The 27,714-nt window shown below is 34.0% G+C and overlaps 2 protein-coding genes across 3 annotated transcripts in view; both read left to right on the top strand.

The window, feature by feature from the left end:
- The first annotated feature begins 650 nt into the window (after positions 1-650).
- On the top strand, positions 651-10,805 carry LOC143226809 (G-protein coupled receptor moody-like). Its single transcript, XM_076458247.1, has 3 exons — positions 651-797; positions 1,249-2,263; positions 7,999-10,805. The coding sequence occupies exons 2-3, from the start codon at positions 1,430-1,432 to the stop codon at positions 8,227-8,229; spliced, it is 1,065 nt and encodes a 354-aa protein (XP_076314362.1). The 5' UTR covers positions 651-797; positions 1,249-1,429; the 3' UTR covers positions 8,230-10,805.
- Positions 10,806-17,158: 6,353 nt separating this feature from the next.
- Positions 17,159-27,714, top strand: part of LOC143226808 (U4/U6.U5 tri-snRNP-associated protein 1-like) — a 58,419-nt gene continuing 47,863 nt past the window's right edge. The window contains exon 1 of one of the 2 annotated variants that reach the window (XM_076458245.1): positions 17,159-17,589. In XM_076458245.1, the coding sequence (XP_076314360.1) occupies positions 17,313-17,589 (277 nt within the window). In that variant the 5' untranslated portion in view covers positions 17,159-17,312. The remainder of the gene's footprint in view (positions 17,590-27,714) is intronic. The other variant, XM_076458246.1, reaches the window with a different exon arrangement.

The raw sequence follows: 27,714 nt of genomic DNA, 5'->3' as shown, positions 1-27,714 counted from the left end.
AAGACTAGAGGGAAGGCAGCTAGTCATCACCACCCACCGCCAACTCTTGGGCTACTCTTTTACCAACGAATAGTGGGATTGACCGTCACGTTATAACGCCCCCACGGCTGAAAGAGCGAGCATCTTTGGTGCGACGAGGATGCGAACATGCGACCCTCAGATTAAGTTAATACAACATAAACAAAACCAAAACGAATAGTGGTTACGAAATGCAGAGTGAAACGTTTCATAGGCACGCAATAATATTTGAGCGAAATAAATTTAAAGATATATAAAAACCAACAGTTAACTAACATATTATTTACTTGTTAAATTTGTGATTGGCGGATGAACTAGTCACACCAGCCTCGAACGTGTACATAATATTTAATTTGCACACGAACTAAAGATACTGGTTTCGCAGTAAAAACCATCACAAATCCAAATCAAAGTTTTTCTTACTTCACTGTTTTTATGATCGTTTCACATAATAGTTTGTTGCCTAAAGTCTGACACCAACCATGTTTTGTTTTATGTTAACTTCATATCAAATCTAAAATCAACAAACGATTGTCATCATGTTCCTTGATTACGACACTTCAGACAGTTTACTTGGAATTGGCTGTGACATAAGGAAGTTTTGTTGAGATCCTGTCACAGCTCACTTCCTCACAACTGTTTCCACGTGCTGGATCCGGTGTAGCAGAAAGTTACAGTCTTATATTTAATGTCACTTACTTCAACACAGGACATAAACAAAAATATCATCCTAACATTAGGCTTCAGAAACCCTTCATTCCCAGCTGACAACGTTATAGGTTTGTATATAATATTGTTTAAGTTAAAGATAAATAAGTAGTTACAAAATTCTTTCATTGATTGATAATGTAGGCCTAACAGAACAGTATAGGTAAATAGTAATAATATAATAGTAAAAAGATAAATAAGTAGTTACAAAATTCTTTCATTGATTGATAATGTAGGCCTAACAGAACAGTATAGGTAAATAGTAATAATATAATTATTTTTACAACACGATGTTCATAGTTACGAATGTAATATGTTTACTATTGATGTAAGACATTTTATCTTACATTATTATTCCAAACTGAGAGGTACATGTGTATTACTAATAGAATTAAAACACACACACATACATATATGGTTCTTTTTTATGTTTTTGATATAATATATAAATCAACACTAATTTATAGCAAAGCGTGGAAGTGCAGAAATGTTCAACTTAAGTTGTTTTTTGGTTTTTTTCAGGACTAATTACCACGATACATTCGTGTATTCGTCATCCCTGGAGAGTTGTTTTAACTAAACTCAGAACATTATCTTGTTTCTTTGACCAAAAGAATCCTTTCAATTATTTTAAGATTTAATGCTTAGTATCGGAAAGTGGATAACAAAAATAATTTAAGATATTATTCAACAAAGAGCAGTAATGGCGGCCTCTATTTTTCCATTTCAAAACCTCACAACACAAAACAAAACTGAAACTTATCTTGAACTCTCTTCAACTGTAAGTCCTATCACTCAAAATCTAGCTGGTGTCATGTACGTTGCTGCCTTTTGTATTATTGTTTTAAGCATTGTAGGCATTTGTGGTAACTTACTGACTATTGTTGCTATAGCGAGGTGTCCAAGAGTTCACAATGCTACAGCCGTTTTCATTGTTAGCCTCAGTGTTTCTGATTTTATCTACTGTACTTTTAATCTCCCCTTTGGTGCTTCAGAGTACATTTATCAGAGATGGATTTTCAGTGACACCTTGTGTATAGTATTCCCCTTCGTGCAGTATTTCAATGGGGGGTCGTCTCTATTGTTAATTAGCGCGATTACAATAAATCGTTACATTCTAATTGTTCATCCCAGCGTCTATAAAAAGGTTTACCGCAAGTGTTACATAATTGTTATGATTATTACAATCTGGTTATTTGTACTTGTTCTTTTGGTACCTACATTACTTGGCACTTGGGGGCGCTTTGGTTATGATGAAAAAACCAGGGAATGTGATATGATAGAGGTCAATGGACATTCTTCAAAATATTTTTTGTTCACTTTCGGTTTTTCGTTACCGTCAGTAATCATTGTATTTTGTTACACCTGGATCCTCTGGGTGATTAAGAGAAGTTCGAGGCGCCTCCACAAGTACAACAATGTCCAGCGAAACGACCGAGATGCCAAGAAACGTCAGGAAGAATGGCGCCTCACAAGAATGGTCCTCATTATTTTCTGCTGTTTTGTTTTTTGTTTTCTTCCACAAACAATTATTAAGGTAAGCAAACTGAAATACATAAACAACCTTAAAAGAATTGCTTATTTTCATTTGGTTTTAGTGAAAGCACAATAGACGAATACTTACACACGAAGTTTTAATTGGTGAACTATTTATCGTTAAGAAAAGAGAAACTAATTGTACAAAAGATAAATAATAGTGGCAGTGTATAATTTTATACTCATTAATTCGTTTTTTTTTTAAATAATAGACGTATATAGTAAAGATACATGATATTTATCACTGATAGATATATTTAAATAATAGACGTATATAGTAAAGATACATGATATTTATCACTGATAGATATATTTAAATAATAGACGTATATAGTAAAGATACATGATATTTATCACTGATAGATATATTTAAATAATAGACGTATATAGTAAAGATACATCCAAAACTATAGTTTAAATGACCCACAATTTTGTCTTCCCCGGTGTGAGACCAGTAAGTTCACAAACTTATAACGCTGAATTTCGGGTGTCGATTCTCGGCAGTTGACATAGGAGATAGCCTATGACGTTTAAATCCTTAGGTTCAACAAAATTAAACACAATTATTAGAATAATGAGCATTATTCTACTGTAAATAAATGATAAAACATAAAAAAATAAGAGGTTCACGGGGCGTAACATCCAGTTCTATAGGAATTTGTTTGTCGTCACTGTTCACTGAACTTCAACGTTTCAGATCGAATTGGGCCTCAAAGTTATGTATTTTAAGCACATAAGGTAACTCTAAAACGCATTCTTAGATTTAAGCCTAACAAGTGCGGCATACTTTGGATATCAGATAATCAGATTTCCTATAAGTAAAATCGGTATCCACAAGTTCTTTTAACCCTACGTACACTACTAGGGGGACATTTTAAGCTGTCAATTGAATATTCAAATGTTATATATTGAATTAAGCGTACATAAGAAACTGTTTTCAAAAATGAAAATAGGTAAACAGGAACACTATGTTTGATCCAGTACATAAGCCGTATCTAGCAAAATTAAAAGATATGAAATTCTAATTTTATATTGTAGCTTATTAATATTAGTAATTCAAGTTTCTAAGTTGTACGAAACTGTGAACTTAATATACTGACATCACAAACATCTAATTTTAAAGTGGTGCATTGAACATACCACGTGACTCACTAAAATCTATATTTAGGTGTGTTTTTTAAAAATTAAGAAATTATCTCATATATAATATTAAAGTTTGAGTAATAACCTAAAATTTGATTTCAAACATATTGACATAAATTCATAAAATAGTAATTCAATAACATTTTGAATTCAAGTCAACAAACGCGATGACATGGCCATTGGCTTGTGACCCGTCGCGTAATAGTTAATACCTAACAATGTATTGTAATAAATACAAAGTTAGCGCTACCAAGAACGTTTTACTGCGCATTGAAAAATTGATGTTCATTTTTATGTTTCTATTATTTATTGTCATACGCATTTTTTCAAAATGTCATCCCAGTACAATATGTGCCCAAGTCCACATTGAGAGGTTTGCAGTTTTTGTCATTTTTATAGGAACGCTTCGCTCTTCTTTGTGGGTATTTAGGTATGTTTATTTCCTAAATACCCAGGAGGGTCAGGTGCACAAGACCTCTTCCTCCATCCCTAGCTTTCATGTGGCCACTAGTAAGAATGTGTTGTTGTTGTAGTGTTTTTGGACCCACAGTATTCTCTTCACTTTTCAGATCAATGTCCGTGTATTGTCTTGATTTGACTTTTTTTTTTTTTTACTTTATCCATTTATTATTTTTTACTTCTATTCCACTTTTATTTTTTTATATTTCTATTCGTTTTTTTCTTTTTTTCCACTGATATATATATATGTATATATTTTCCTTTTTCCATATATATTTATCGGAAAAATAAAGTAATAATAATAAAAAATAAAAAATAATACATAAAAAAGCATAAAAGTAAAATAAAACTAGTTTTATGTGTCTAGTGCTAGGTGGCCAGCTTGTTTTGTATTTATTAAATAGATATTTATAGGAGAGAGGTACTTAGGCCTATGTTCATCATTTAGGTTGTGTCTATCGAGATCACACATTGAGTCATTTTTATGCCAATTTTTATTAAAATAATTTAATGCATTATGCAAGAGTCTTTCAGATATAAAGTACGTGGTACTTTATAGGCTGAAGTTAGGATTGAGTTTTGTATTCTTTGTAGTTTCTGTAATTGTTTTTGTGTTATGTTTATCCAGGCAGGAGATGCGTATTCTATTATAGGTCTAATGTACGTTTTGTAGATTTTTATTATATTATCAGGTGATGTACCTTGATTTTTACCTGAAAGACTTCTTGCATAATTTGTTTCCTTTCCAGATTCTAATCAGGATATAGTTTGTATGCTGTATCCACGTTAATTTGGTATCATAAGTTAATTCTAAAAAATTAGCAGAAGTAGCAGTCAGTAAAAGAGATCCGTTCACATATAACTTTGGTGGATCTTTTTTTCAGTTTATTTAATCTGCTGAATAGCATAACTTGGGTTTTCGGAATATTTATTTTATTCTATATTTCTGGCAGTATTCTTCTAAATTATTCAGGACTGGTTGGAGGTTTGTTGCTACAATTAAAGGAATGGGGGTACTTTTCCAGACTGCTACATCGTCAGTAAGTTGTGATGCAAAACCTAAATTTAGGTCCGACAGTGGCATATTACTCACATACATGATAAATAAGATAGGAGTAACTACCCCTCCCTGCGGGACTCCTGTCTCGGGTGAAATTTTACAGGAACTTGCAAACTGAGACATTAATTTTAAATACCCGGTATGACCAGGTGGTTAAGGCACTCTCTTCGTTATCCGAAGGTTGCGGGTTCGAATCCCATTCACACCAAACATGCTCGCCCTTTCAACCATGGAGACGTTATAATGTTACAGTCAATCCCATTATTTGTTAGTAAAAAAGTAGCCCAAGAATTGGAGGTGGGTGGTGATGACTAGCTACCTTCCTTCTTGTCTTACATTGCTAAATTATAGAGGGCTAGCGTAGGGAGCTCTCTCGTGCCCTCCGTTAGTAAAGCGGTATGTCTTTCGGATTTACAACGATAAAATCAGGGTTTCGCTTCCCCTCGGTGGGCTCCGCAGATAGTCCGATGTAGCTTTACTATAAGAAAACACATACACAGCTCTCTAATAACCGTGCGCGAAATTAAAAGAACAACCAAATAAACAATACTTTTAAATTATAAAATTAAATATTTTCTAAATTTTATTAAGGAATGCCGACCTATGAAAAAAATGTGTAATTAAACCTTCAGTTTTCAGAGTACTTTTTATTTCAAATAAAAATATGCATATCCTGTCTGCGAAAAATATTATTACGTCGTAGCAACTACCAAAACGATTGGTTCATTTTTAACTTATTAAATTTTTAGTAATATTTTTTCTGGATAAACAAAATAACTTATTTCTTTATTTCAGGACGACTGACGTAATATTTGATAATTTAAATGTCGTCTGTGATGCTCACAAAACAATTATTTAATACTTCAACCTTGTCATTCATCTGGAAGAACTGCTTTCTTAACATTAATGTAATTTTATTAGATCTTCGTTTTGAATTTCGCGCAAAGCTACTCGAGGGCTATCTGCGCTAGCCGTCCCTGATTTAGCAGTGTAAGACTAGGGGGGAAGGCAGCTGGTCATCACCACTCACAGCCAACTCTTGGGCCACTCTTTTACCAAGGAATAGTGGAATTGACCGTACTTTATAACGTCTCCACGGTTGAAAGGGCGAGCATGTTTGATACGAAAGGGATTCGAACCCATGACCCTCAAATTACGAGTCGAACGCCTTAACCCACCTGGCCATGTACGGCCACAATTTTATTGGAAATAAAAAAATAATTCTATAAATTTCGTAATTGTTTTATTATTATTTACAAAACGCCCGTGCAGCGGCGACTATTAATAACACTATATGACACAAATTTTGTTCCTGGATAGTATGTGTTATTTCTTAATCGCTTATGTTGTAAACGTACAGAAAATGACCATTATCTTCTTCAAACTTTGCTTTTCTGACTTGGATAATGAAATTTAGAAATTAACCTATTTTCTGTGTAAAAACGGGCAAATTTGCACATTTTCATTTACGTAAGGTCTGAAAAAGACAACATACGAATCAAGATTTACATGTATTTTTACTAAAGCTATACAAAAATGAACAAAATTGTAAGTGAGTAGGTTTTCGAGATTTGCGAATGTAATGTAAATCCGTTTCACATATCAGCCCCCAAACGTAGTCTCCCATCACGTTTTCGTTACACACTCCAAGGTCGCAAAAGCAAAGTTTGAAAAGAAAAATAAGTCTTTTGCATTTACTTTAGGCATAAGCAATTGAAAAATAATATATTCTGCCCAGTAACAAGAAAAAGTAAAAACTTTGTTACATAGTGTAATCGAACAGTGCAGGCGTATTAAAAAGTGGTCTGCACGATCAAAACATATTTTGACTCAACTTGGTTTTCCTTACGTAAGTCTAACACCATTAGTTACATAACAGTGATGCCTATCGAGATATAACAAGGATATTATGGTAAACAAGATGCATACCAACAGTCAGGTATGTGTAACTTCGAACTGCTGTAATAATGAAATCAAGTATGCATTTCACAGTTTACCTGCTATACCTTCATCAATTTGCATTTAGAAAATGTTTTTATTACTTGTTTTTGGCAATTTACCCCTGACTGAAAGATAATGTATACTATGAATTTGTGTAATAAAATTTAATTTTATGTGTATTCATTTTTTTTACTCTTTCGCTTCATTCGTGATATACCGGTAGGCTCACTAAAGATATCGATTACATAGTGTTCAAACAATTCTACATGTTTCAGGAATATGATATATATTCATGTATTATTGGTAGGTAATTCTTTTTTCACCTTGTTATTAGCAAAGCTTTTTAAAATAACATCATGTTTCTGTGAGAAAGCTAATTCTAGTTACACTTGATTTAAGCTGTTTTTTGATTATTATTAATCATCGCAAGTTATTAGAACTAAGAGATTACATCGTGCACTGCCCAAGAATGCGTAGAGTGGATTTAGGTTTAAACACGTTAACGATGCGCGGTTGTATAAGTTAACTAGACTAAAACAAGGATTAAAATGAGTAATTTGGTGAGTTGATCACTTTGTAGTTTGGTATCTTATTAATGTTAGCGTTGATTTATTACCTTACGCTTGGGCATCTTGGGTAGAGAAACAAACGAAAGTGGTTTTCGTCTTTTAAAAGTAAAACGCTGTTATTGTTGATTTTTAGCGTCCATATTTATTTAGGCCTATTGACTACCTTGGCCATCCTAAAAATTTAGTCACCTTTAGCTAAGAAGGTTTACATTTCTAACAGGACATTCAGCATAATTTGGTATTTCTTGTCTTCAGATGTGTGAGAAAAATAAATTTAAAGCTTGATAAATATTTGGATCGTTAAGACTAGTTTTTAGTTGTTTTTTAATTAATGTTTAGTTTAGTGGATGTGACAGCTTAAATGTATCAACAGATTTTTGTTATTTATATTTATATGGTGCAAGACACATAGTTGCACAGACTAGATATTGAAAATATGTATTATTTTAATAATATGTGATAGAGAAAATATACCTACCATACAAACACAGTTGCTTTTATGTTACATAATGTATATATGTGTGTGTGTGTGTGTACGTGTAACATGTTATTTTGCATTTCTAGGTAGTGGACAAGAATACCAATTACCCTATTTTACACATAGTGGGGTTTCTCTTGATCTGCTCCAGTTCTTGCATAAACCCTATCATCTATGGAGTTACCAACAAACAGTACCGTCAAGCCTACAAGACAGCATTGTTATTCAAACGACCAGCAAACAGGACCACTAACGTTAAAGCTCACAATAAGAATGGTACTAATAATAACCAGCCACGTCCAACGTTTCAAATTTAAACACCAACAACAAAATATCGCTGAAGTAAAGCACTCAATGTATTAATTTAAGTGGATAGATTTTCATAATATTTTAATTAAATAGGCAAATGTTATACACGAGATATTTAATTACATAAATTATTAAGCCTAAAATTTGATATAAATACGTAAACGATAATTTTATTTTCTTCACATTCTCGGTAATTTGTTAATTGTTTATTCCAAATAAGGAACTTGTAAATACTAAGATTTTATCTGTAAATAAATATATTTATATAAACTAGCACAGCAATAATGGAGCTATATTTAATAAACCGTGTAGTTAGATAAAGCAGTTGCTATTTATCAAATTGATGTGAACACGTCCTACATTGATGCAGAGAAATGTTTGTTAAAATTGCTATATACGAATATAAAAGAACTGACTAATTAGGTAAATATTAGACAAACAGATAGAAACTGTGTCAATATTCTTGACTTTGGTCCCAAATTAAACAGAGAAGGTTTTGACAGAGATTGGCATATAGCCACAAACTATAAACGTTAATATAAATACTTGTCCTTTGTACACCATCATCAGTAGCGACATTTCAACAAACTCTTGAAATGGGTGTTAAAGTTGAAAGCTGATTACTAAAAACGACATGAAATGCTGATGACGTATCCCTAAAATGTCAATAATTATTGTCATACACAAAGACTGAATACGTTACAGTTAACCCTCATGACGTCATTGCAGTTCAAATTGCCATCTTGTGAAGCTCTTTCTGACGATCGTGGATCTTGATAATACCTATGAAACATGGTTTAATTGGTAATCTTTCATGTTCAAAACACACCATTTTTTGTACATTGTTTCCTAAGCTATCTAATGTACAAGGACATTGGTTCTCAGCGTCTGCTTCAATACGCCAATGACAGAAAAGAGCCTTATATATGTAAAAACGGCTCGTTTGGGTTGAGAAAATATTTTACGTAGAGGAGTGAACAATGTTTCGACCTTCTTCGGTCATCGTCAGGTTCACAAAGAAAGAAAGAGGTAAGTGACCGGAAGCTGACCATATGTTTGAAAGGGGTTGTGTAACTGAGTGTGGGAATATAGAGGGCGGTGTTAGATGTTTGAATATATAATTTTATATTATTTATTTTATTATTTTGAAGAAAGGGATAAAGGTGTTCCTTTGTATTCGCTCCTCTACGTAAAATATTTTCTCAACCCAAACGAACTGTTTTTACGTATATATTTCTTTACAAGTGGGTTTTCTCGACATCACTGAGAAAAGAGCCTTAGATATTGCATACCAATATGTTCTCGTAAGAGATTGCATTAATACCTGTGTCATTCTCCAACATTTTGAGGTATGCATTAGCTGAAGGGATGTTACAAAACCAACTTTTGTACACACGACTAGTGTCACTTTTCTAGAGGAAATCTTTTTTAATAATTCTATATACTGTTGCCTAAAGCACGTGGACAACTTTTCCACTGACGATTTTGTTCGTGGATTTTTACCTCTTACAAGACACCGCACTTTTCTAACCTTGGGTGGGCTTGTCTTGTCGCAGATCTCTTTGTAGGCGCTCCTGGACACCCCTCCCCAGATTGATATATATTATTTTTCAGTGGCAACTGTTTTTGCATATTGATACGCCTTTAAGTACTTATCATTATAATTTGAATCATAAGTATAATATGGATAGGAATAACTTTAAGAGTATCATGAAATAAAAGGATCTTGATGTAGTGGTTGATCAGTCTCTTAAGCTATTCAAGCAATGTGCTGTTGCTAGTGGTAGAGCAAATAGGATTTTAGGTTGTATCTATATAGATATTGAATACGAGTCTAAAGAGATTATAATTTCACTGTATAGGTATCTGGCTCCTTACCTGAGGAAAGACATTGAATTGTTGGAAAAAGTTCAGAGGAGAGTTACTAAAATTCTTCCTGTGAGGTCGAGGTTGTCATATGTGGAGAGATTAAGATCCTTAAAATTGATTTCCCTTGAAAAAGAAGAGTTAGAAGGCATATTGTTGATGTATTTAAGATTGTAAAAAGGATTGATAATGTTGAAGTATTAATATTTTTCATACTTAATGAAGAATGATAGGACCAGGGGACACAAATATAAGTTTTGGCAAGGTAGGGATCATCTTCAGCTAAGACAGTTTTAGTTTTTACCAGGGCGTTTGGCCTCTAGAATGGGTTGTCTTCAGATGTTGTGGAGAAAATAAATTTGAGAGAAAGCTTGATAACTATATGAATAATAAGAGCCGGCTTTGAGACTTTTATTTAATTTGTTTATTTGATAATTTAGTTTATAGAATGGGACAACTGAGATGGAACAATGGGCCCCTCGTTGTCACCCAAACATTATGTTATGTTAATTAAACTAAAGCATATAATGTACACAAGCTATAATGTTAATTTAAGTTTTTTATTGAATACGTGTCGTACTTAATAAATGCCCTAGATAGTGTTAGACCTAAGAAAAGTGTTCTTTTGGTGTCTACGATTGGAATTTCTTTGCGTCATTCTAGAAATCCTGTATTTAAAGAAGTAGTGTTGTAATAAAGATGCTAATTTGGCAACAAATGTTTTGTAGATCTTTGTCAGTTAAACATAAAATTCGCTCAAACTTCGACTAAAATACTTACTGAATAAATAAACATTTCTATGGAATTTCTTAATCCTGTTGAGATATTATTCTTTTGCTGGACAGATACTTTTAAATTATTCATTGTAAATAATTTAGCGTAAAATAAAATAAACTGTGTTAATAGAAGAATACCACCCTATCATAAACCATCACTCTGATTTTGTCAAGATACCGTTACTAATTCGTTAAGCAATCTTCAGTCATATCACTTCTTTGTTCCGTAGTTCACTGTTGATGTTCCTGTGTTTGAGTAGACTATTTATATCGGATGATGGCAAAGCCCTGTGAAAACATTGTACGTTTGTCATTATGTTACACTTGTGTAAAAGTTTTCTTCTCTATCCGTTCAAACAGTCTAAAACTATTTATCTCAAATTGGGCCAGTCTTTCAACGTATAACTTCATTTTTTGGTAAATGCACGTGGTACAAAAACACTCGATTTAAATGTTACCATCTTTGTTTATTGATAACCGATTGAAACAATTGAATTATATTATTTACAACCTAGTATGTGTATAGTTTACTTTATATGAACCAATACTGCTGGAAACTGAACTTTCCAAGTAAATAACTCCTTTTTTTTAATGTGACTCTCTAAATATTCTATTATTTATGTATGTAAAAACGGCTGCTACCCTCTTCTTTCTTTGTGAACCTGATGATGACCGAAGAAGGTCGAAGCGTTGTTCGCTCCTCTACATAAAAAAAATTTCTCAACCCATACCAGCCGTTTTTACATGTATATTTTTCTCTACAAGTTGGTTTTCTCGTAATTACGGATTTCATTATTTAATTCTCTGTGAAGGTTTCTTTTATCATTTTTAATGATTACTGTTACAAGGAAGGACGTTTATTCTGCAGTGTACATATTTTTTTTATTGTTATGTCTGGAGTTTCTTGCGAATTAGAAAATGCCTTATATCGTATATACATTTGTTTAAACACTGGTGTTCAACGTCATTTAAAGATTTAACACGTTTTACTGAAAACCTTTTTTAGCTAAATGTGATAGAAGACCTTTGTAAGTCACAGTCATTTACTAGATAAAATCGTTTTGTAGAAAGATATCCAATAAATTCAAATGACTGATTTAGAGATGAGAAATGTGACGTCTAATATTCTGGACTTATTTCAAGACTATCTACGGTCCTTGCTAAATTTAGCGCTCATTGTTGTATCATTTTTTTCACAATGAGTATCCCTAGCAATGTGATATCTTCTATAGCCATTACTTGTTATCCTCAGCTGAAGAAAAACGTTACAACAGTTTATATAATTAACCTGTGAAGTGATGACAGTTTGTTCTGTGGATTTACTTTTACACTCATCATATCCATCTTTCTACAATGTGGATGGATTCATGGAAATGTGCTGTGGTGCTCTTCCCTCTGATTCGACATTCAAACTTCCGTTTTTTTTTGCAATGTGCTTTTAATCACTATCAATTGATAGGTACTAATATGACAAACGCAATCGAGTTATAGTTCCACAAAGTGGCACCAGAGCGCGCGACTGTGTTAGGGAAGGAATGAAATCATAGTTCAAGACCAGAAAATCTGTTACAATAGATGGATGTTGTTACCAAAGGTCTATGGATGGATGGTTTGCTAAGGGCAATGCTTCTATAGGTGAATTATATTACATGGCCAAAAGTATATGGACGCCCCTTCTACTTAGTGGGTTCGGCAAATTCAGCCACATTCATTGTTAACAGATGCATAAAATCAAGCATACAGCTATGCAATCTTCATAGACAAACGTTGGCAGTAGAATGTGTCGTACTGAAGAGCTCAGTGGCGCCGTCATAAGATGCCACCTTTCCAACAAGTCAATTCGTAAAATTTTTGCTCTGCTAGAGCTGCTCTGGTCAGCTGTAAGTGCTGTTGTTGTGAATTGGAAACGTCTAGGAGCAAGCCACGAAGCGGTAGGCCACACAAGCTCACAGAACAGGACCACTAAGTGCTAAAAATCGTCTGCCCACAGTTGAAACACTCACTACCGAGTTCCAAACTGCGTCTGAAAGCAACTTCAGCACAAGAACTGTTAGTCTGAGCTTCATAAAATGAGTTTCCTTAGCCGAGCAGCTGCACACAAGCCTAATATCACCATATGCAATGTCAAGCATCAACTGGAATGGTTTAAAGCACATTGTCATTGGACTCCAGAGTAGTGGAAATGCGTTCTCTGGAGTGATGACTCATGCTTCACTGTCTGACAGTCTGACGGACGAATCTGGGTTTGGTGAATGCCAGGAGAACACTACTTGCCTGAATGTATAGTGCCAACTGGAAAGATTTGTGAAGGAGGAATAATGGTTTGGGACTATTTCTCGTGGTTTGGCTCTTTAGTTCCAGTGAAACCTTAATGTTGCAGCATACAATGACATTCTAGAGAATTATATGCTTTCAACTTTGTGGTAACAGTTTGGGAAAGGCCCTTTTTTTGTTTCAGTGTGATAATGCTCCCGTGCACAAAGCAAGGTCCATAAAGACATGGTTAGCCGAGGATGGTATGGAAGAACATTACTGGCCTGCACAAAGCCCTGACATTGACCCCATCGATCACCTTTGGGATGAATTGGAACGCCGACTGCGAGCCAGGCCTTCTCGCTCGACATTAGTGCCCGACCTCACTGATGCCATGTCCCAAAATTTAGTGAAAAGACTTTCTAGAAGAGTAAAGGCTGTCATAACAGCAAAGGGAGGCTAACTCCATATTAATGTTCATGGCTTTGGAATGAGATATTTAACAAGCACATGTGGGTGTGATGGTCGGATGTCCACATACTTTGGGTCATGTAGTGTATGTTACTAAGGTGGAGGCCTTACTAAGGATACTTTTCTGTAAACTGATGGCCTTACAAGACATACTGTATGTGTTTTAGAAAGGTAGATAGTGTTTCTATAGAAAGGCAATGTTATTATGTTTCTGCAGGATCACATACAGATTTCAACTCGTCTGAATATATGTGTGGTGATTTTGTTTATATATTATTTGTACTACAAACACTTTACAAAGGCACATGATGTTACCAGGTGGAGTGTGTTACTTAGGTTTTGTAAGCGGATGCTATTACTTGGTAAATTGTATTACTAAGGTTAGTAATGCTATAGTGGATAATGTTTGTGCAAATAGATAGTAAAATCGGGTGAGGAGCTCATAATAAAGTGTTTCAATGTGTCTCAACATGTGATTATAATATCAATATTGTAGTTTTCACGTCTAAATGTTAATTATATGTTCTATAGAGTATAAGTTGTTTGTTTTTGTTTGTTTTGGAATTTCGCACAAAGCTACTCGAGGGCTATCTGTGCTAGCCGTCCATAATTTAGCAGTGTAAGACTAGACGGAAGGCAGCTAGTCATCACCACCAACTGCCAACTCTTGGGCTACTCTTTTACCAACGAATAGTGGGATTGACCGTCACATTATACGCCCCCACGGCTGGGAGGGCGAGCATGTTTAGCGCGACGCGGGCGCGAACCCGCGACCCTCGTATTAGGAGTCGCTCGCCTTACGCGCTTGGCCATGCCAGGCCAGAGGTATAAGTAAAACCATTATGTTAATGATAAAACTATTGTAGCACAATATATAATGTAATTCAGTTGTTATTGTGCATACTTTCTTAATTTAACAACTATTTAAATGAGGCAAATATTATAGCAAAGCCAATAATTCACTTTGTCATATCTAATGTTTCGTTTTCATAAATAAAACCATTACCTGAAGAAGATAGTTATATTATCGTGAACCACAACAGTGATTCAAAGTAGAAACCGCCGAAGAATTTCACAAAAATTCTGATTGAAATATAAGCAGAAAAAAAAAACAGAAATAAACTTGAGAACTTCTATCTCAATGGCTATGGTTGCTAAAATATTGATAACCAGCTGGAGTACCCCTTCCCTGGATGGAAGTCATGTGAGTTCGTGATTAAAGAAATAAAAAGTTCCTTTCCTTATACTTAGTTGTAAAAAAAAGTGAAAATGTCAAAAGCCTACGAAAACTGCAAAATAAAAATGTGAAACTGAAAATTTGCATGTATTTCTGTATGTACTCAACATGCCAAATTTGGTGAAGATCCGTCAATAAAGGACGAGGTTATGGTAAAAAAAATACGAAAAAATGTTTATTAAAATCACAAAAGGCAAAACACAAAACTGAACATTCGTATGTACCTCCATGGACCTAATGATTCTTCATACCAATTTTAGTAAAGATCCATCTACATCCTGTAAAGTTACATGGACATACAACAGGCAGTATTATTATACTTACATCGGTAGAAAAATGTTGATTTTCTGATAGATAAGCAACATTCATTCATTTGTTCTTCATGTTCTTATCATGAACCATGATACGTATCATCCGGGAATTTCACAAAACTTTTAATGAAATATACGGGCAAAAACCATCTAAAAAAGTAGACTTGTTCTTGAAACAACACTTAGTATCATCTGTCTCAATGGTCAAGGCTGATAAATTTTTGTAATAGCAAAAATATTTATTTTCCAATTGTTAGACAAAATTCCAAGTTGACCCATTTGCTCTCTGTATTATTATTGTAGTTTCTGAAGCTTACAGAAGGAAAAAGCTATGGATATAACATTCAAACCTAAAAATCTCCTGCACAGATCACAAGACTATTTCATATTGATTCTTAAAAGAGAAAGAGAGATTTTATTAGTTGTTTGTTCGCTATTGGCCAAGTTTCACTTCAAAGCCATTCAAGCATCGAAGCTTAGAGAAAAAAAAAGGTTAGGTACACTGCGCCTAAAACTGTGCACAGCTGCCAAATAAACTTCCGCGTAGGGCTATTCTTACGATGATTTTTTAAAGTCGAAATTCCTACCCTCTAAAGTTTCCTAACTTCTTCGCTACCAACATAAGCTCTTTGAGGCCATTTAAGCACTGTTAGAGCAGTTAGAAATGTTTCATTCCATACGAGTCGGTGATGTTTCGTTTTATTAAAGTAAACAATATATATATTAATAAAAAGTATCTTCCACCTTATTATAATTGATTATAGATTTGAAAAGTGTTACAGAAAAAGGGCTAGAATTATTTTACTGAAATGTGGACAATAGTAATACATGTAGTATCAAGTATGTCATAAGGTAGTTTTAAACATGTAGTATCAAGTATGTCATAAGGTAGTTTTAAAATTAATTCAAACAACTTTTTATTTCCACCCTGAATAATTGCTCTCAGTCCTTCACATAACCCCCCTCTCCCAGTGGCTCAGCGGTATGTCTGCGGACTTACAACGCTAAAAATCGGGTTTCGATACCCGTGGTGGGTAGAGCACAGATAGTCCATTGTGTAGCTTTGTTCTTTATTCAAAACAACAACAACAGTCCTTCACTTTCTGCTCTTAAAAAATCCGATGTGTTATTAATGCCCATTAATTTGTGCAACCGTTAGTGCATTGGAAACTACATATTGAGAATCCGTTATTTCTCGAGTTTACTGTTCTTTATTGTTTTTTGAATTTGCTGATGTACTTTGTCTCTACGTGATTTTCTATGACTAAATTAAGAAAATAAATGAGTTTTCTAACAGAACGTGACTACCGTAACAGGTTTCTCTATTCTTGTGAGTGGTGATTTACTCTACTGATTTCCGTACTTTGCTGTTTAAACGCGAAACTTCTGATTCAACAAATAATAGTTCGGTGGGAAGAAAAATTTAATGCCGCAGTAAAGTGTTGAAAGGTATTAACATTCAACGGAATGTATATGCATGTATGTTTGTTTTGTTTTCAATCTCGCGCATAAGGGCAATCTGCCCTAGTCGTCCCTAATTTAGCAGTGTGAGACTAGAGGGAAGGCAGCTAGTCATCACCACCCACCGCCAACTCTTGGGATACTCTTGTTACTAATGAACATTATAACGCCCCTATGGATGAAAGATAGTCATCACCACCCACCGCCAACTCTTGGGATACTCTTGTTACTAATGAACATTATAACGCCCCTATGGATGAAAGGGCAAGGGCAAGCATGTTTGGTACGAAGAGGATTCGAACCCGCGACTCTCAGATTACGAGTAGAACGCTTTAACCCACCTGGCCATCCTGGTCTACATACGTGTATATATATATATATATATCAACGATAAATTTCAATGAATGATACAATAATTTTGTTAATTTAATCTTTTTTTTCTTGTATTAAATCGTAGTTTTTTATGTAGATTTAAGCATGCATTATTAATTCAATAATAAATTTTGTTCCCAACATTTGAACATCTGAAGTGTAATTTATTTTACTTTTACATGTAGTTTTTACAATTAAATAAGAGATGGTCGTAGTGGTGGATGTTACTGTCAGCACACGTTGTGTTTAGGACTACGATGTTAAGTAATTGGTTACTGTAAGCCTAACACGATTTTGAGAGGTTTGACAAACTCAGAAATTCTGATATTTAATATTTTAATACAATGGGTTCTAAGAAACACAAAGAAAAGGATCGCGAGAAAAAGAAACGCAAAAGGTCGAAGTCTAGGTCAAGATCTAAATCACCAAAGGAAAAACGTCATAAGTCTAAACATGAAAAGTCCAGTGGCAGCCATCGAGAACGTGATGGTAAAAAGAAGCGGCATCGTAAATATGACTACGAATCTCCTCCAGAAGAATACGCTGAAGATGAACAAGTTCAAATTAAAGAAGAACTAGAAGAAGACGTCCAAGTTAAAAATGAGGCTTCTGACGTTGAAGGTATGTGTGCATGTTTTGTAGATTGGCTTTCTCAAACATTCACTTGAGTCAGACTCGAGATTAAGTTAGAAAATAGGCCTAAATTTACATTTACAACATCAAAGTTAAATCGATGATGGAGAGTTTCTGCCACTTACTTATCAAATGCATCTAAGGCATAGCATGACCTGTAGGCTAGGGTGCTTGCTGTATGCTTGTCACAGGTTTGAATTCCATTTGTCAAATATTCAGTCCTAAAGGTTTCGTAAACTGATGGTCGGTCCCATTAATGTTTAGTGAAATGAATAGCCCAAGGGTTGGAATTAGTTCGTGGTAGTTTTTTCTTTTCATGCAAACCTACTCAGGAGGGCCAACTGTGCATGTTTTAAAAGTGGTAAATTAGAAAGAAGCAGCTAGCCAACTTCACCCATTACCAATTTATGACCTTCATATTACAGTGCTTCTGTAGTCAAAAGGGCAAGCATGTTTGGGTGCTGATATTTGAATATGCAGATTTCAAGGTGAGTGCCCTAACTCCCAGGTCCTGCTAGATCTCTTGTATGTTGGATATTTAATTATGATATGGCTGTTTCACTTTTTTCATGTTACCAGTAATACCTAACAGTATGAATGTACTGATAGCAGTGTTAATATTGTATATCTTACTTGTAGTTTGGTAAAGTTATGAAACTTGAATGTTATTTGTTTTTGCATACACACACACTAAAAAAAGTGTAAAAGGACTCAGTTATGGTGCTCGACTCATAATCTGAGGATTTGAGTTCCTGTTACACCAAACGTGATTGCCCTTTCAGCTGTGGGGGCATCATAATAGGACAGTCAATTTCACTATTCATTGGTAAAAGAGTAGCCCAAGAGTTGGTGGTGGGTGATGATAACTGGCTACCTTCCCTCCACTTTTATACTGCTAACTTACAGACAGCTAGTGCAGATAGCCCTTGTGTAGCTTTCTAAAAAAATTCAAAAACAAACAAAAATTGTGAAAATGAGTCATTGTTAGGATGATTCTACACATTTTATCAGGTGAGATATCTGCGTAATGTTAGAACTGAAACAAAGTGTTGACACTGCAGGTGTTCTGTCAGTGGTTAAATGTGTAGTGTTTCATTGTATATTTAACCCCTCAAGTCTGAATCAAGATGAAAAAAAGGAAGGCTTCATCCATATTTTATGTACATTTATTCTGAGTTGGCTGAAACCACAAAAATTGTTATCACACGGGAAAAAATAATTTGGTTAACTTTCTAGTAACTACAACTAATAATAATTTTTAATTTTTGCAGTGTCTTTTGGAGATAATTTCTCACATGCTCCTCTCTTGCCAATATTACAGATTTCAGTGACAATGTGAAGACCAAAATATTCTTCAGATGAACATTTTTTGTTTTACAGATTTAGTGAATAGTAAGTTATTCCAAGTATCAGCTCACCAGTCAGCTACAGCCAATGGAAAAATAAAAATTGATTGGAAGAGTTTCTTAAAGCAGAAACCTTTTTTAGTCACACTTTACATTCAAGTCACTAATAGGTATCATTTTCCACTGATCAAGGAGACACATTTAACAATGAAGAGTTAACTGTGTTTCTAAACATTTCCTACAGGAGCCTTCTACCTAAAATGAAGTTTGAAATATCTTTGTGATGGTAGTTTGTAAGAATTGCACAAAACCCTAATAGAACGTTTGAACAAAAAAGCACCTTAACCACCAAAAATTCAGCTCAAACAACCTTAGAATCTTTACTATTGATTGCTAAGGTTCTGCACAAAACAGTATGCTTGTAAGATTTTCAAGGAAAAGAAACTCCTCTTAAAATGGCCCGTTTGTAATTCCCTTTGTTGTTATTTTGCCAGTCTACAACAGAAATAATGTGGTATCTTGCACCCAAGCCCTTTGTAGAATATTAAAGTACTGTGAAGATCATAAGAGTATTGAAAATATGATTTATGTATTCTACACTTTCCATATGCTTCAAAAAATAACAATTTTAGAGTAAATGTTATCATTACCCCTTGAAGTTAGCTTTCATACAAACATCTTGTGATCCTTTATAAAAATATTAATTAGAAAGTGAATTGTCAATGTACAATAGGTGAACATTAGGTGTAACATGTGATATACTCTGTTTTGTACACTGTATGGTCAGTGACTTTAGAGGACCAATTGCAAATTATGTACAGAACTGAAGAAGTAAAAAAAAACATCAGTACCCAATATTAAATGTTTATTTACAAATATTCATAAAATAATTACTCAAAATACATCAATGTTTATTTAAAGTGATGTTTTAGGGGTACTGGTATTTGAAAAGAATGCTTTTCTACTGCTAAAATGTTGTACACATTTAGTGGATCTTGTATCTTAAAGACATATTGTTGTCCATTATATATATTATATGTGCATTATATATATGGAGAATTTTTTTATATATAAATACATACCTTTTTAAAAAAGGAAGACAATGTTACTAAGGCCAGTGTTTATATAGGTTGATAGTTCACTAGTTCATTGTATGGTTTCTCAACATATATAATTAATTACATGAATCACATGTTGGTTTAACATAACAATAAATGAGCTCATGACAAAATACTTTATTTCACACACGTTGACAGTTACTTTATTATTTTCACTTACACATTCACCAAAGGCTGACATTGCTTCTATGGATGTACAGTGTTGTTATTACAAGATCATCCTAATGATAGTGCTGTTATAAATGAATTAAACTACTATAGACAGTAGTTCATAGTATCACCAGTTAATCAATAGTATTTTATCTTGTTTTCTAACAGACATTTTTACAAATCCTGAAAAAGACCGATTTCTCATGGTAACATCTCTAAATATCATGTAGTAATTTAACATAAACCTTACTGTTTTACGTATTTGGCATTATGGATTAAATGTGTTATTCGTCTACCCAAATAATTATAATATTTTATTCATTGCTTGTAATGGTTCTTGGTAAAATATTTCACACAAGTTATTTTGTAGAGTGGTTTTGCATATATTTTACAAATGTTATGAAATGTATTGCTCTACAAAGGTTCTATAGGCAGGTGGTCTTCCTTGGAGTATTGTGTGTGTTTTTACAAAAGCAGATTGTGTTTTGATATGTGAATAGTCTTGTAGGAGTTCATATAGATTTCAACTTGTCTGATTTTATGTTTATAGTTTTCAGTTATGTCTTGAACCAACTACCTTGCTTCTTTTTATTATTAACCCACTAGTTTATGGTAAAAATGGATGCAACTATTACAGTCATATTTGTTCAGTATTATTGAATGTATCATTGCACATTGTGTACATTACTTATAGTTTTTCATAAGCTAAAAAAATTCATAATTCTAGTTAAAGGTGTTTATAGTAACCCACTGAAGTTAGATTTATAAATATTTGGTATTTTTATAAAAAGATGAGCATTAGATGACTGTAACATATAGTTACTCACTGTTTTGTACACTATACAGCTGTTGTCTTTAGGGAGCCTATCTCTATGTTATGTATGAGGTGAAAGAATAAAAATACCCATTATAAATTTCATGACACATGTTTGTATAATAATTACCTTAGGAGACACAACTGTTTATTTAAAGCTGTGTTTTAGATGCATATATTTTATTTGCAAAGGGTGCCTTTCTACTGGAAACATTTCATACACACTTAATGTGGGTCGTATCTTAGTCTAGGCATATAGTTTCCCATTGCTATAATATATAGGGATAATTTAGTTACATAGAAACTACAAGCTGGAGATAGCCAATATTTACTCATACTACAAATCCATATCTTGACTCCACTAAATGTAATTCTATGTAACAGCATGCAGTCAGAATATGGGTTTGTAAGTTGAGTTCATAATACCTTCAGTATCTCTAGCTTTTTTTCTTCCTTACTTTATGATCCATATTTGCAGGTTTTTAAATTTTCGGTTTTGTATTTATCTCATCAAATTATATAAAACATTTGTCTTGCCTGAAATCTCTCTGTAAAGTTACAGACATCTTGTATATACGAGTTATTAGTCCTAATGTTTCATTACATAATTCAACTCTCTTTATATTACTAACAATAGTAACTTATACACAGAATATTTGTATGCACATTTGTGTAAAGGAACATAACATCATAATTAGAAGTGGGTAATTTAATTTATTATCTGTGTACAGCAATTACCTGAGTTAGTGTCACGTAAACAAACTGACTGATCAAAATCAGTGCTTCTAGTCATTACTGTTTTAGTTATTCCAACAATCATTTATTGAAAATACTGATTATGTCAGTTGTCTCGGAAAGAACCAACTAATAATTTAGTGTATTCAGTTATCAGTGTTTTAATTGTTCTAACATTTCTCCCCCTGGTGGGACAGCAGTAAGTCTTTGGATTTACAGTGCTAAAAATGAGGGGTTAGATTCCCCTCAGTGGACACAGCAGATAGCCTTATTTGGCTTTGCTATCACAAAATGCACACATTATTCCAACAGTTGGTTAAGCAAAATTAGGATTAAATCCATTTCTACAAAACTAATCAATTACAGTGTCCAGTTATTACTGTTTTCGATTATTCCAGTTTTTCAAATAATCAAATTATTGCCACTATACTTTGCTAGTTCTGTCTTTGTTATGGCAAAACTACTAATTCTATTCACTGTCACGAATTTTGAATTGTTGTCTGGAGAAAGGCAACTGGCTGACAACTCTTACTGTCATCTGTTTTAGCTTGTTAAAATGGTTTAAGAAATGTCTACTACCATTTGGTTAATGGGTCATCAACCAAACAATTAGCAAATATGACCAATATCCCAGCTTTCATTGTAAACATAGTATATACGGACAGCTAGAGGTCATTTGATCTTCTGCAGGGCTGTACTTCTGTATTTTTAATGAAATTACCAATTAGTCTTTTAAAGTATTGTAAAGTACTGGCCTCCACTACACTGACAGCAACTCATTTCATAAGCTAGTCACCCAGTTTAAAAATAGAACTGTCTTAACTGATGTATAGCTGGTATTTTCCAAACTTTAATAAACTTCTATCTTTTCATTCTGTGGCCTTCAGAATGTGGCAAAAAGAAATTCAGGCATCAGTCTTATCAGCGACTCCAGATAGCCTTGTTACCTTTAGCACCATCACTTATTACTTTCGTAACTATAAATAATTTTATTTTAACCTAACCCTATAAGATAACGTCCTATCCTCTTAATTATCTTGTAGACTTTCTCTAAAAGCTGTTCATTGAGTTGGTATCTTTTCTTTCTCAGAATGACCTTCAGGAGGTCAGAGACAGTATTAGGGCTAGATGTAGTAGTTTTTTAAGATCTCAACCTTTAGCTTGTGTAGATGAGGAAAAACGAGAACAGATAGGATGGTAACAGATAGGTAGAACAGATAGGATGGTAACAGATAGGTAATTCAAAACAAACTTATAGCTTTTGGGTAAACAGGGAGAAAGAAATTAGGCACAGTATCCATGAGCAGCATTAGTAAAAGTTAAGTTTTTAATTAGATGTGGGTGATAAACTCAATTAATTGGTATAATAGATTGCTTACGAGTGTCAAATACATCAATTAATTAGTATAATAGATTACTTATGAGTGTCAAACACATCAATTAATGTCATCAAAAAATTAAATAATTGTTACTTTTAATTATTCCAACTGTTCAAGTAATCAGAAAATGTCCTTTGTGATGTCATAATTATTTTTAATTAATCATGACAGATTCTTTACATCGCTATAATAGGAATTTTTACAGGCTCCTGGCCAAACTGGCTGTCTAATTCTCCTCAGTAAACCACCCTGTGATGGCCTCTGATCATGGTGTTTTAGACTAGCCTTATTTATATTATGGATATATCTGTGTACAAATATTACTTTAATTCACACAAACTTTATTTGGTTGTACAAACTGAAACTTTATTAACAGTATTTCACTATGTTTCATTAGATTACATACAAGGACTGAGGCTTAGAATTTAAAAAAGAATTGTGAGAATCTATAAAAATAGTATTGAACAAGTATACAACTTGCCAACTATAAACAGTAAAATAATGTATCAAACATTCAAATTTAAATATAATAGGCTGACATTTTTAGGCCTGAATCTTTTAATATTTTTAGTTTTTTACTGTATGATTCTAGTGAACATTGATTTCATAATTAGTTTTTAAAAGATTCATTTTATTTTTTTGAGATTAATGATAAATTAATTTTTTTCTAAAGGGTGAGTTTGAAAAGGAACAAACTTTGGGAAGCTTGCTCATGTGTTGTATTACATTTTATTAGAACAATTTGACAAGTATTTTCAAACAGGATATTACCAATGAAACTCTGAAGTCTTTAAAAGATTTGTGCAGGATGGTTCTCAAACTTTTTGTTTAAGAACCACCTGAATTTTGTTTTTTATTGTGGCTGTCAACAGTGGGTTCTATATGCTGCTATATGCTTTTCCACAGACCATATTGAGAACTGATAATTTAGTATGTTGTACATTTTGTAATTTCTCTCCCAGCACTTGTAATGGTTATTGATTTAATTCATTATTGGTTTGTTTAGTACAAAATGGTTTGTAAATCATGGTTCGGTTCTCAGTTGTATGTAAAAACAAACATTATAATTGCCTATTTTGTTTTCTGCTGAGCTGTTTGTATTTTTCGTTTAATGACCCTATATTGTCTATAACCGACGTATTATGTGTTATGGTTCCTGTTTTAGAGAAAAAATTGTTACTTATAGAAATTCTAAGAACTTGTGAAAGGAATTGAAAAGAATCTGGTATATGTCAACGACTCTTCTCATGTCTGGTGTCAACAAGTCCTATAATTAACATTAAGGAACAAGCAGTCAGCTATGGGTTTAGAGTAAAATTAATATAACTAGAGGGGCACTTGGTACAAATGCATTCATGGTTCTTAAAAAATGTGAAATGTATCCATATGTCTATATCAATGGACACAGACAGTTTTTGACCAGACAATGAAAAATAAACAGTTTCAAACTGATCACTTCTAAGTTGGGTTATAGTCCAAATGTATACCAACTTTCATCCAAATACATTTAGTTGTTGAGAAATCATGCTGACATGAACACACAAACACAGAGGAGTGAAAACATAACCTCTGTCACATTTGGTGGTAGAGATAAAGATTATTTTAATTAGCATTGTGCATAAATAATATTTTAATTAATTAATTAGGATTATATAATACCCTCAAATGATACTAAACAAAACAGTTTCTAACAAAATTTATTTTGTATTGGAAGTTATAGAAATGCTAGTCCCATGATAGGCATGTGGAACTAGTTTTCTTTGCATTACCTTTGTAATATTTAAGTTAATTGCACATAAAAAATTGCTCTGGCTTGTTATATAAGCCTGTTGAACAAACTGAGCATTGAAATATTTGCTTTATTTATGCACATTTGAAGTTAAAGTAGCCAATCTAGTCTGTAGTCCCAAACTATCTGTTTAACAGATAATTTGTCTGTTTAAGAAGTTTACAGAAGAAATGAGAATTATTAATCACTTTAAACATTTTCTTTAGAAGTATATGTTTGTGAAAGTGAATTGTTTAGAAAACTTATCTTGTTATCTTAAAATCTTGTGTAATTAAAAGAGAAAATACAAACTTTAAACATGCTTATCATATGTTCTTACTTATTGTGCATAGGATTTTCATGTATAACATATAGAAGAGGATTGTAGGGTTTTATTAAAAGTTTTGTGCTTGGTTGACCTGAATAGTTTAATCAATATATTCAGTTACTTGTGGACAGCAATTACATAAAATTAAGCTACGATCTCTGATTATTACAGGGGTTCCCAACCGGTGGGAAGCCTTAGCAGGGGAGTTGCGAAGCCTTGTTAGAAGTAGCTTGGGATAACATTAATTTTATTTCATCAATTACATTTTCATGCTCTTACATTTTTTTTTGTTTCGGTGCAAAGCAAAACGTGTGCTATGTTAGTTCAATGTCATTAGGTGATATTATGGGTGTATGTATGCGTGCCTGTGAGTGAATGTGCATGTGTCTGCAACTGTATGTATGTGTGAACTAGTGAGTAGCGAGTATGTGAGTGCACGCGCATGTACGTATGCTTGTGTGTCTGTTTAGCTGTGATTAAGTGTGTGTGTGTGTGCTCGCTGTCGACACGTGAGTCACATGTCCGTTGCTGATTGGTGGATGATGCGACTGGCCACGCTCCCTTCCCTCCCAATACTTACCCCATCATTACTCTACCTGCACCCTCCACAAGTAGTCAGTGTAAGATCTACAGTTGCCAAAGCGTTCATTATTCAACATTTTTATTTTATTTTAACAAGGAGATAAGTAAGCAGTAGAAGTGAGTTGTGTCCATGGCTAAATGGCGCAGATACTCAGAATGCTACCTCAACATTGGCTTCACCACTGTGCTCGCCAACGATGACATCGAGAAACCACAGTGTGTTTTGTGCCATGTTGTCCTGAGTGCAGAGTCAATGAAACCATCAAAACTCAAGCGTCGTATCGAGACATCCAGAACACGCAAAGAAGGGTTTGGATTTCTTCAAACGACATGAACGATGTCTTAAAAGCCAAAAAATCGATAGAAGTGGGTCGTTTCAGCAGCAGAGTGCAGCCGTAGTGGAAGCTTCATATGAGATTGTATTCAAAATTGCTAAACAAAAAAAGCCTTACACAATTGGAGAAACACTTCTTAAACCCTGCATGATGAAAGCAGTAAATCTTATTCTTGGAGAAGCCAGTGCAAAGAAGATGCAGCAAGTATCCCTGTCAAATAATACTATACAGAGGCACATTTCTAAAATGTCTATGGATGTGAAGGAACAGGTTTTGACTGAAATCAAGGGTTTCCCTTTGTTCTCCTTTCAGCTCGACGAGTCAACAGATGTAAGTTCATGTTCTCAGTTGCTTGCCTTTGTGAGATACATTAATTCAGGTGACATCAAAGACGAGTTCTTATTCTGCAGTGCACTTGAAACCACAACAAAAGCCGATGATGTCATGGAAAAAGTTTCAACTTTTTTTCAAGACGAAGATCTTCAATTGGAAAACGTGTGTGGGGTTTGTACGGATGGGGCACCGGCTATACTGGGATCGAAATCAGGATTCCAGTCGAGAGTGAAGAAGCCAGCATCTCAAGCAAAGGGCATCCACTGCATGATTCACCAATATGCTCTTGCCAGTAAGACTCTCCCTGCCTCTTTGCAGGAAGTGCTTGAATCTGTAATCAAAATTGTAAATTATGTGAAGACTCAAACACTCAACACTCGCCTATTCAAAGAACTATGCAAAGACATGAATGCTGACCACGAAGTCCTTCTCTTCTACACAGCAGTACGTTGGTTGTCGAAAGGAAACGTTATTAATCGTGTCTTTGAAATGAAAGATGAAATAAAGCTATTCCTGGAGACTCAAGAAAGGAAAGATCTTGTAGCTCACTTCAAAGATGAAGCATGGAATAAAAGGGTTGCGTACCTAGCCGACATTTTGACCAGCTGAACAAGTTCAATTTGAAGCTTCAAGGAAGGGAAACACATGTTCTCCTTTTTCAAGATAGTCTTCGGGCCTTTGTTTCCAAACTGCAGAACTGGCATTGGAAAACCAATCTTGGAAACATTGCTATGTTTGAAAAACTTTGTGGAGTGACGGATGAGTCTCAGATTCAACTGAATCAGTTCCTCAAGGATGAGATTACCAAACATCTTCAGTCTCTAGAAAAGGAAGTCGAGTGTTACTTCCCTGAGCTATCACAGGAACAGGAGGTCCTGGTAAGGAACCTATTTTGTACTGAACTTGATGTATCCAGCATCCCAGATGATATCCAAGATGAATTTCTGGATCTAAGGAACGACTCTTCAGCTCGTGATCTCTTCAAGGTGAAATCCGTGACTCAGTTCTGGTGCGCTTGTATCAGTCATACTCCAAAGTCAGCATGATAGCTTTATGTGTCCTTGTTCCATTTGCTTCTACCTACTTGTGTGAAGCAGGATTTTCCACTCTTGTCAATATAAAAACAAAGAATAGGAACAGATTGGATGTTGGAGATGACATGAGACTGGCTCTAACAAACGCCGCCACGCAATTTCAAAGCTTGCTGCTGAAATGCAACATCAGG

This window comes from Tachypleus tridentatus, chromosome 9 (assembly GCF_004210375.1).
Source record: "Tachypleus tridentatus isolate NWPU-2018 chromosome 9, ASM421037v1, whole genome shotgun sequence".
NCBI classification, from domain to species: Eukaryota; Metazoa; Arthropoda; class Merostomata; order Xiphosura; family Limulidae; genus Tachypleus; species Tachypleus tridentatus.
Note: the sequence above shows the minus strand (reverse complement) of the source record. Positions and strands in the feature narration are given on the sequence as shown.